Here is an 11,341-nt window from a genome sequence, read left to right on the forward strand (position 1 = left end):
AATTTAAAAATAATAGTAGGTAGTATAACAAGAAATAGAGATTTAAAAAAAGGAAAAAGATGGGGTTGAGTTAAGAAATGTAGCTTATTATATTTATAATATTACATTCCTCTAATAAGATAAAAAGGTTACAATAGTACATACACTGTTAACACATTCAAAATAAGTGTCAATATGTTTAATCTTCAAAACTAATTGCATGTGTTTTGCTCAATATATAATTCTCAAAGTCTTTTCAAAAATGTAAAACAATATGGGCAATCAAAAAACAAATGAATTTTACTTTCTTGTTCAGTCTTGCAGAAAGTACATTTGTTATCAACATGTGGAACCATTGAAATATACTTTAGCTGGATATGTTATGTGTAATATTTTTTAATGCATTTCTCTAATGTTGTTTGTGATGCATAATCTAGAACAAGCTGTGCCTTATGCCAATTAAAGTCTAAAATGAGAGTTTAAAAAAATTCTAATATTGTAGATACATTTCCCAATATTTCTATTGGTGCATCTGTTGCTTCAATATATCAACACCATTTTTATAGAGTGCAGACACATCTGAGAACATGACTTTCACGTTAGTTTCGTAGCTTTTCATTCATTCTAATATACAATTGGGTATAGACTTGATTAAAAAACAAAATTATTTTAATTTATTAGGGAATGCTTTCTCTTTAAAAAAAACATTATTTAAAAAATATATTATTTCTGTCAACCTAAATTTGTAAATGAAATGACTTGTTCTTTTAAGTAATACATTCATTGTTCCATATGATAGACTTCAGTGGAGAAAAGATATACACTCCAGCCTCCACAGCTACAGTTGTGTACTTCGTCAACAGGCACCTGTCACTAGGGGCGACCTTCGTCATAGTTGCGCTGCACAAACAACACGTCACTGTGACCACGCCCCGTGACAGACGACGCCCTTAATTAGAATGGGGGGAGAAGAAAAACTGTTAAATAAAACAACGTAAGATACATGTATCATGTTGGTATATAGCATAATATATTTCTTAAAACATATATTTACAATGGCACCGGCTGCATGTACTGATATTCTAAAGCCAGAAAATGTTGTAAAACATAGAATTTGAAATTGTCTCCTCCTCTTTCCATGATGTGGTATCGTCCAGCAAACGTTGCTGGGCTAACCAGAGAGTCAGGATTATCGGCAGAACGACTGGCTGCTGATAGCAGGGTCGCTGTGAACTTGTCAAATAACCAGTAAATACAATATAGCGTTTAGATCAAATAAGCTACTGGTAACGTATAGTGTTATCAATACGTGTGTCACAAGTTACACCATGTCAACCCCGGCTAGAAGGAGACTTATGAGAGATTTTAAACGGTAAGTTGATGGTCAGAAATGATGCCGAAGCCGATAATGTTAGTTAGCTATGATTTGTCAAAAGCAGCTAACATTAGCCTAGCGTACGTTAGCTTGGCATAGCTAACCAATATGTTTTTTGTATTAACCTATTGGTTCACGCAATCTATACAGGAACCTATGAACGTAGCTCAAACAATGTGTAGTTAATCTCGTGTTTTTACCAACCTGGAACATTTAAGTGAAATAATGTTCATTTTGAAGAAGCGTTTCGTCCGTAGCTAGAAGCTAAGAGTGCTAGCTGAGACATGCTAGTCGGATGTTAGCAGGATAGTCGATATAGTTACTGTCACAGTTTACGGTTGTTGCTAACTCTATACACTGACTAGCATTTAAATGTGCGTGACAAACGACCTGTTGGTCCTTTTATCCATGGGTAAAATACATTTAATACAATGTCTCTTGCGTTAGTAGAATTTTAGCCAATCGTATATTTGGTATTGGCTAACTTGGTGTAAGTTACGTTGCTAACCAGCTTTGGCTAACGTTATGTTAAAAATCATAAGGTGTCTAAGTATATAAGTAATAAGTAACATAGTTAATTAAAGTTACAAATAACTAATTATTATACTGAAAATCCAGACGAATACATTGTGTTGAACGTCAGCAGAACAACATTACGCCATAGCTGAAGCCCAGAAAGTATACTTATTTTTCTGCAGTGACCATTAAACTGTCTTATTCTTCTAACAGAACACTTCTACAACAGTAAAGTTTTTTTTAAACTAAGGCTCCAAGCTCCATATCCCAATTTATATTACTTTGTTTACTTCAGGGTCTTCAAACATGTTTACATCTCACTGTAAATTTCAGCTGCTTCAGATCTTTTAACTTCATCGAGTATCAGCTCACATTTCCAGTTCTGGTAGGTCAAGTTAACCAGCAGGGATTTGGACAGGTCTTTGGGACAGGTCTTTGGACAAGTCTTTGGACAGGACTTTCTAGGTATTGTGATGGTATGAAGTGCAGCTATAGACGGGTCCTCAGGTTTAAGACATGTGAATGTGGTAAATGATTGCAATTTGGAACTAAGTTTTAGTCATGATAGGTGTTTCTAAGTAAGATATTCAAACCTTTCACAAGCTTCTATGGTCCATTAATGTAACATACTGTATTAGAATTATAGATATGTGTCCTAAAGTTTGTTGCAAAAGTTGTGAGAGATTAACAATTTTATCTTTTTAACATCAGTGTTCCTATTATGCTAGGGTCAATAAGGGAAGTATTGTACCACTACAGGCACAATGTTCTGAAACGTTATTTACCAATGTCAATGAGAACATAATAATAAAAACAAAAAAAATGTTCCCACTAAATTCAAAATTAGCTTGGACTTTAAGCTTCCACAATGTGAAGGTCTCAGGAGCACCCTTCGGTTGCTAACTAGTTATTAATGACATTTGTGTTTATCTCAGCTGATAAAACATTTAAGATGTTGCATTGTAGTTACTAAGAACTTACAATGCCCAATATTAACATGATTCATGGCACTGTCTTGATTGATTTACAGAGATAGTTGCTTAGATACTATCGTGATATCTATATATTTGTTCAAAGCAGAAGGCTGAATTGCATTTTGCAAAAATGCTCAACTTCACCAGGGTTAAATGTGTAAAGGGCACAAGCAAGGTGGTAAAGTAATCAATCAGTAATCATTTTAATGTGGCAATTGAGTCTGCTGTACTGCCACCAGCCCCGTTTGCAGGTATTTATGTTTATTTTAAATATTAAATTTGTCTGCAACCTAATGTGGAAAAAGGAAAGAAGCCATTTCATTCTAGTTTCCTGCTAGTGGAGTATAGTTTAGAAGTCCTGATAAAACCTTTTCCCTTTTTTCTTGTGTTATAAAGGCTACAAGAGGACCCTCCAGCGGGTGTCAGTGGTGCCCCATCTGAAAACAACATTATGGCGTGGAATGCAGTCATATTTGGGTAAGACATTGACTCTCATCCATAATTAAATGGACTGATTATTCTCCCCACAACAGATCTTGTAAATCTGTGTTTGAAGTGCAAAATTAATGACAAAATACAATTGTTCTTTAACCTTACAGCCCCGAAGGAACTCCCTTTGAGGACGGTAAGTTAAGGACTTAATATTTTGTGTAATAAACCTTAAAACTTTCTTAACCGCAAACACGCAGTCAGGTTTAAAGGCTCACTAATCTTCTTTTTTTTTTTGGTGTGTCTTTGTCACAGGTACATTTAAACTCATTGTAGAGTTCACAGAAGAATACCCCAACAAACCCCCCACAGTACGATTTGTGTCAAAGATGTTTCATCCAAATGGTAGGAACATTGTCTTATCTTTTGGCACATTAAAGTGTTGATATTTGTTTGTAGTGTATAATTATGTTTTCATCCACAGTCTATGCAGATGGCAGTATATGTTTGGACATCCTACAGAATCGTTGGAGTCCCACTTATGATGTGTCCTCTATTCTTACATCGATCCAGGTAGGAAGTGTCATTATATAATAATATATTAATAGATGCAGGTACGTCTTATTTTATTTTAACCAAGACTGAGAAAACTAAAAGGTTTTTAGTGATATAAAACAGAGAAAGCAAACTCTATCTATTGTACAAAACCCCTGTGCTAACATATACTCATGCAAATGTTTGCAAAAACAGTGAAATTCAGAATTTCATACCAATAGGTAGGGCTGCAACTACTGATTGTTTTCAATAGCGATTCAGTTAGTATTTTCTCTAATAATCAATACATTGTTTGGTCTACAAATTGTCATAAAATGGTGATAAATGCCCATCAAAAAACCCGTAGCTCAATCAATAGTCCAAAGATATTCAGTTACAATCACAGACAACGGAGGAAGCTATAATAACTTTAAAACTAAACAACAAAACAGTTACTAACATTTTTGCGTACTAATGTTCAGTCAATCAAATAAACCATTCATTGTCATTCGTGCAAAAAAATCGTTTTATATAGAGAAACTGTTGAACATGAAGTATTAGTATATAGTATATATAGTAGAGATGCACCGATTGCATATTTTATGGCTGATTCCGAATTTATCATTTTTAAGACAGAATACACAAACATTTTTGTAACTTTTATTTCATGGTGTATATACAAATTCAGTTGAATGTTAATAATAAAACATTGACTATTAAACAACTTTGTGTGTGTGTAAAGTAATTTGCTGCAAATTTTTAGAAAGTATGTTCATAAAGTCAGAAGTTTTGGTAATTAAAAATTCACCGCCCAAGTAGTCTGAAGTCCTTGTTTTAAAATGGATTTACTTGAAACCAAATGACAACGTGTGCATTTATGAAGGTGTGTGACTCACTAGATGAATGGGGTTGATGCAAGCTGGTTATTTTCCAAAAAAGTCTCATCTTCAGTGTTGTTCTTCTTCCCCCAGTCCCTGCTTGATGAACCAAACCCCAACAGTCCAGCCAACAGTCAGGCCGCTCAGCTGTACCAGGAGAACAAGCGGGAATACGAGAAGCGTGTGTCTGCCATTGTAGAACAAAGCTGGAGAGACAGTTGACCTGACAATCGTAATAGCTGCTCTCTTCATTGTTAAGCTGTGTGCTGCAAGTTTTAGTGGAGTACCTCTTAATTTTTGGGCCACCCCACCTTTTTTTGATTTTAAGCTTTTATGCACTTTACCTTCAACTTCCCTTCTTAGAATGTTTTTTGTTTTTTTGCCCGCCAAGAGGGATTTATCTTTTCTTTTCTATCCCCCCTTTTCATCAGGGGAGATGTGTTGAATCTTGCCTTGATGTTTTGTCAGTATGGACTTGTGGGCCATTACCCAAAAATTCTGGTGTGTTCTTACTTGCTGTAATAACTCTTCATGACTAATTATGTTAACTGTCTTGGAGGGTGAATTAAGTCATGGGTCCTCTTCTGTTGTGCTCCTTATCTGTTTTTGCCATTTTGTTGGCTCCAATGTGATCATCCAACCTTTCCTTGGGAGAATGAGCAGCCTGAGTGTCACGGACTAAATCAGACATATTTACACCGTGTCTTTTGCAGTGTTGTGAACTGTTACATGCATGACAGAAAAGAGTGTATTCACGTTCCTGTTCAGTACTCATGTATATAAGAAACCTGCATCTGAATTTATGTACAGATTTTGCACTGGTTGTTCCCCATGTCATTTTTTTTCAGCACTTGTAAATAATAATAAAAAAAAGGCAAATCCATTTTCATGTGGGAAGCTTTTTGTTGTGACTGCAAATTCAATGCCATTTTAACAAAAAACTAAAAATACTTTTCTTGCTTTGACAGCATTCTTGTGCTGCATCTCAGTTTTTGTAAGATTGATCGATCTCAAAATGACCCACAGATTAATCTGAGTTGTTTACTCATAAAGTAAACTGGTTTTGTATGCAAATCTAATAAATCTAAATTACATGGGAGTTAAATCCTCACTATAGCGACACAGAGGTGTCCTTTTGTTCCAGCCAAAGTCATAAAACATGAATATTCAAGGTCAAAGATAGGCTGCTGTTGTGAATAATTGGCAGTTTAAATATTGAACAGGTTAGAAATGCCACTATTTAAGGTTGTATCATTTGAAATGTGTAGTAGCTGAGAGAAAGCAGGGACCCCATATTACATATGTATACAATTGAGTTGCACATTAATCCGGGCCTACAATAACATGTGAGGCGACCTGAAGTGCCCTGTATAAACCTGCTTTATTATGGTGCATACAATACTAAACTATTATAATAGTACGTAGCTGTAGCCACAAGTTTACTGCTAAAAAGACCGTTTGAAACATTTGAATTGTACAACCTTTGACTGCTGGAGCCTCATATTAGCTTTTGCTGAATTTTAGAAGTCAGAATACAGAATGAGTATTTTGGGTTATGTCCCCAACGAATGCATCGAGAATGTTTTAGGAGGGAATCTGCACGGCCAGTGTTGTCATCGGGAACAATTAGTGACCAATAACCCTTTCAATGTGCATTGGGCCAATTTAGTTTGGTATTAAGATACGCATGAAGAACTATGGAACTAACCTTTAAACCTGTAATAACTGCAAACAGCTGCTTTTCTATACAGCCAGTAGCTATGACATTGTTTGGAATTGTTTCATCTGATGAATGCAAGTCCAATATTCACTCTTTTAGCCGTTTGTTGTCTCTACCAACTCCTGAGGGAAATATCTGGTTATTATGCTGCTAAATGCTCCACTATGTTCACCAGCAAGTGTCTGTTTGGTGCTGAGCAGGTAGCATATAGTGTGCTTTAGCCTGCTGTGGCTGGAACTCGCTGTAAAGTCATCTGGAGCTACTGATTCAGGTGATACTCCTCAGTAGCTTCTTCACTACTTTACGAGCAACCCTTTTGACATTGCCACTTGATAAATTGCTAGTTTAAAAGTCGTGCACGTCACGTACACTGCTTTCAATCCCACGAGTCACATTTGACAAAATATCTTTCACAACATGCTGGAATTGTCCTTTGTTTATTATCGTTTTATTTGTTAATCGAGCGTATATAACGGAGTGGGTTATGTTGCATGCATGATGAAAACAAAAGGGGATGCAAGTTACATGCAGGTTGTTCTGTACTGTGTCTATTCTTTAATAATCCCAACCATGAGGCAGCAAAATCGTGTTTCTCAACTAGGCAGCAGTTACAAAAATATCTATTTACAACATCCCTCTTATCGATTCATTGCTTATTTTAAACAGTGTTGACAGTAAATGGAAACACAGATGAGACATAAAATTAAATTTTGACGCAATAGTGTTCATTGGGCCAGACAGAGCGAGCTACCTGTTGTAAGCCTTCTCCTTCTTGGCCCTCTCTAAGGCCTTGTCTATGGTCTTCTCATTCTCGCCCCTACACTTGGGGCAGTACCACTTGCCCTTGGGCTTATGATGGAGCCCAACGCAGGAGAAATGAAACCACTCAATGGGACATTCATCGTTATCACAGCCAATCATCTCGCCATAGGACACCTGCTCACACAGGCAGTATGTCGGCTCATCTGGATCGATGGGCAGGTCTGGGGGTGACACTTCTCTTTCAGACTTTCCTTTTGATCTTTTCTTCTTCTTGGAAGATGTTTTGGCCCTCTTTTCCCGGGAAGCCCCCACTCCCACTTCCTCGGTGTGTTCCAGACCCCCGTAACTTTCCCGAGTGTCTCCATTTTTCTGACGTCTTGAGCGTTTCCCTCCAGCCTTGTCTCCACTACCCGAGCCTGGAGTAACCTCCTCACGTTTCTTTTCATGGTGGGAAGTTTTGCCGGGCGTAACGGTGGCTGATGATGTTGATGACGATGACGTCATGGATGCTGCAGTGGTTGTGACGGATGCCACTACGGGAACGTGACTCTCTGGGACTTCTTGAGAGGAAAGGAGAAGTTCAGAGTGCCAGTCTATTTGTCGCGTTCGGTTTTCGACCAACTCCACCTGAAACAAAGAACGTTCAGATTTTACTGTAAAGCTCTGCCATGGCATTCTTTTGATAAATCATGTTTTGATGATTGTGTAAGTGAAAACAAGTTAATCTCAGCAGGAAACATTCTTAAATAAGAAATATTGTTGCTTTAAAAAAAAAAAAAATACACATAATTCCTAATTTGCTCAGTTTAACAGACTAGAAGCTGAGGCATGCTGCTTGTTTATCCAAGCTAATAACCACAGGTGCAGCAACATAATTGGACACAACTTTATGATGTGTAACCACTTTTCTAGGACCTAAAAATAAAGATGAATGATTAAATTAATATAATATCCATTGTACTGTACAGTACATCGTCTTTCAAGCTTAAGTCAAAGGGGAAAGAAAAGATGTTTTTATGTTTCTGGTAACCCTCTACATTACATTACAGGACATTTAGCAGACGCTACTTGTCCAGAGCGACTTACATTAAACTAAGTACAGGGACAGTCTCCCTGGAGCAGCTCAGGGTTAAGTACCTTGCTCAGGGGTACAATGGTGGCAGCCTGGTATTGAACTCCCGACCTTCTAGTGTTTTGTTCAGAAGGCGTACCACTAGACCATCACCACCCACTCTAGCGTGTAACAATAATAGGACAAGTCAGTGTTTACTGCTGGAGTTCTGCAGATGTTCAAATACCTTTTCCTGGTACTGATTTCAGTGAAATTCAAACATCTGTTGGAGAACTTAATACAAAAAGCCCTTTTGGCAGGTCTATAAAACCTGTTTTTGTTTTATTTATTATTTACTCGGGGTAGATTTTCTGAGCACAAATGTTCCAGAAAAGCACTCCTCTGTACTCGCACAGTTGCAACCACTCAGACCTGGAAGTTTGCCACTGAAGCAGCTGCAGGGCGTTCATAACGTACCATTTGACCGGCAATCTGTATCTTCTCATCTCCGAGCTCTTGACTGCGGATCAGTGCCCTTTGAATGGATAACTGAAGCTTTCGCCTTTGAAGTGAGTCAGATTCCCGGCGATACCGTTCATAAGCATCATCAAGCTCCTTCAGAACATCTGCCAAAGAAGAAATCGAGGGGAGGGGGGGGGGGGATAAGAATACTGACATTTAACATATTCTCAAAAGGTACACACAAAATAATTTTAACGTTCAGCTTATTGCTTATAATACTAGATCATCTTCTTGACTTTGAAGGGTGTTTTGGGGAATAAGGAGTTAATAAACTTCAAAAAGGAGGCTAGTATAAAATAAGACTGCATTAGTTTTAGCTTGGTGTAGTTGATAAACTGATTGCAGTGGTTGGGCTCAGATATGTTTAACAGCTTAAGTATTTTTTTACTGCGTTAAAGTTCTTGTTAAGTTTAGAAAGGAGACAAATCTGTGATTTAAGCCTGCTGTTAAAGGACATAAAAAGTGCATCGTGTTGATCAAGATTGCCATGGGGATAAGACAGGATGGGACTGACTACTTTGGGGGATGGTAGTGAGGCTGGTGGGAGAGCAAAGTGGTAGCATTCAGGCTGTATCTAGTAAAATAGGTTATGAGCTAGTGGGTTCAGACATGCAGCTGCAATGTAGTGTGTAATTGCACATTATAAGCTACATGTCGGCAATGTACGATGCAATTTGTAAAGGGTTTAGTTCGTACACCAAGTGTCTCCTAATTTACTTGATTTAGTAAGAAAAAACATGTGAAAAATGTTTACTCTCCATATTTGCTGAATTGCATCAAGTAAAGCACAGTACCACAGGAAGACAAATAACTGCACACTTACTTTACCTTTGTAAAATGAGCCATGTGTAACAATACCTACATACACATTTCTGTATACAATCTTTGACATTTCTAAACAAGTTACTATGTTATACTATGGTTTTCATCACCTCCTAAGTATTTAGTTTTGAATAATTAAGAAAGATTTAAAAGGAGATTTGTGTCTTGCACACCAACATCCACACTGTCTAGCCTCTTTACCTTGATATTTGGCATCAATTTCCTTCATGAGGGACACACTCCTCTGCAAATCAAACGGTAGCGACTCCACCAGGTCCAAATACTCCTCAACATAATTCACAACAACGTGGCTTGGGTCGCCATTGGTCGGGTTCAACATTGCGGATCCCTCTTTAACCCGGGACACTCCAACACCTTCACCTGTTAACAATAAATCATTATTAAAAATGTGTATTGTCGCTGAAAGCAAGTTTAAATTCTGTTTTTTTGGCAACTATTACTTCATTTAGTTGCACCAGACTTCTGATATGATTGTGCATAATCGATCATTTCGCATTTTGCAGTAGTCCTATAGATGATCTGAAATCAGTCTTGAAATATAGACTATAATAGTAAACAATTGTGAAAGGGGGAGGGGTCAACTGAAAATTGCAACGTATGCTATAAATCTGCCAACAGAGCAAACTAGTTTGTGGCTTAATAAAAATAACTAAGAATATAACTAAATAAGTAGCAGGCAACTTCAGATGGACAACACAGTAGTTCCTAACGAGTGCACCCCAGAGTGCTCTTCTCCACACCGACGGAGAAGACAACAAAGCTACACACTGGCACAGCATCGTTAGCTAGGCAGCTACATTTCCCGGTGAATTAACGTTAAGGCTAGGAAACGTTAAATGAGTGATAAACCCACATATTAATGCAAAATCAAACAAAAACCATGTTCACTGATAAGCTTGAATATTTGCATCAACAACAGTTGAGTTCCGGTGTCTAATTTTAGTCGTGAATTACCGTCATCGTATCCTACTACGTCAAGTAGCGTTAACAAACTTCGCAAGTTTGAGATTATCTAAAAATGCATACAACAAAATCTGATTTTATTTACTATCTTTAATGGCTGACAACGCTGAATGTTATAGCAAAAGACAGCCTTTATGTGTCAAATACAAAGAGTCACGCTTAGAGACAGCCACTTCATTCAACCTCAAAGTAAACAATCACAGAATACTTAAATACATAAGCTAACGTTACACCGACAAAATACCTAAGTAAGAATCAATACAAACATTATAAATAATAATGTAGACACTGTAAGCTGTCTATTTTCAATCACATTTGCTTCATTGTAACGGTTAGCCAAATTAGCTTCGGTTAGCTTTGAACGCATAACGTTACTAAACGACTCTTTATTAGTAGCATCACTGCAAAAACATTCATCTGAGCTTTACTCAACTTATCTAATGTAGTTCTTAGCTAGGTGGCATGAAGAGAACTTACCTGTGTGGATATTAGTTGTTCTGTAGTGGACGTCTATCGTTAACCCTCCGTGATGCAGCTCTTGTTTGCTGTTGTTGCTAACGCTAGGTCGTGTGTAGTGGACAGCGCAGGTCCTAGCACTAGCAGCTAATGGTAACCGTTAGCCCAAAGTGCCTGAACAAATACTTTTAGCTATGAGCCAGAACAAAGCTGCTGTAGCTACCACAGATACAACTGGATTCATTGAATAAGATATACTTCATGGTGCTTCTTTTCTCATCATTACAATGCATGTACCACTGTGTGATACACGACAAACACCATCATTCTCCTTGTTTT

General features: G+C 37.4%; 2 protein-coding genes across 3 annotated transcripts; one reads left to right on the top strand and one right to left on the bottom strand.

Annotated features, from left to right (window-relative positions):
• Positions 1-982: 982 nt before the first annotated feature.
• Positions 983-5,568, top strand: ube2al (ubiquitin conjugating enzyme E2 A, like). 2 transcript variants are annotated; one of them, XM_029459001.1, is made up of 7 exons: positions 983-1,351; positions 2,166-2,255; positions 3,241-3,321; positions 3,444-3,469; positions 3,589-3,678; positions 3,758-3,846; positions 4,779-5,568. In XM_029459001.1, exons 3-7 carry the CDS (start codon positions 3,296-3,298, stop codon positions 4,905-4,907), a joined length of 360 nt encoding a protein of 119 aa, XP_029314861.1. In that variant the 5' UTR covers positions 983-1,351; positions 2,166-2,255; positions 3,241-3,295; the 3' UTR covers positions 4,908-5,568. The 2 variants fall into 2 exon arrangements, with proteins under 2 accessions (XP_029314861.1, XP_029314860.1); XM_029459000.1 differs by lacking the exon at positions 2,166-2,255.
• Positions 5,569-6,826: 1,258 nt separating this feature from the next.
• On the bottom strand, positions 6,827-11,339 carry ing1 (inhibitor of growth family, member 1). Its single transcript, XM_029458993.1, has 4 exons — positions 11,024-11,339; positions 9,764-9,943; positions 8,696-8,844; positions 6,827-7,794 (listed from the first exon to the last, which is right to left on the bottom strand). Exons 2-4 carry the CDS (start codon positions 9,900-9,902, stop codon positions 7,153-7,155), a joined length of 930 nt encoding a protein of 309 aa, XP_029314853.1. The 5' UTR covers positions 9,903-9,943; positions 11,024-11,339; the 3' UTR covers positions 6,827-7,152.
• Positions 11,340-11,341: the final 2 nt, after the last annotated feature.

Source organism: Cottoperca gobio, chromosome 21 (genome assembly GCF_900634415.1).
Source record: "Cottoperca gobio chromosome 21, fCotGob3.1, whole genome shotgun sequence".
In the NCBI taxonomy this organism is placed as follows: domain Eukaryota; kingdom Metazoa; phylum Chordata; class Actinopteri; order Perciformes; family Bovichtidae; genus Cottoperca; species Cottoperca gobio.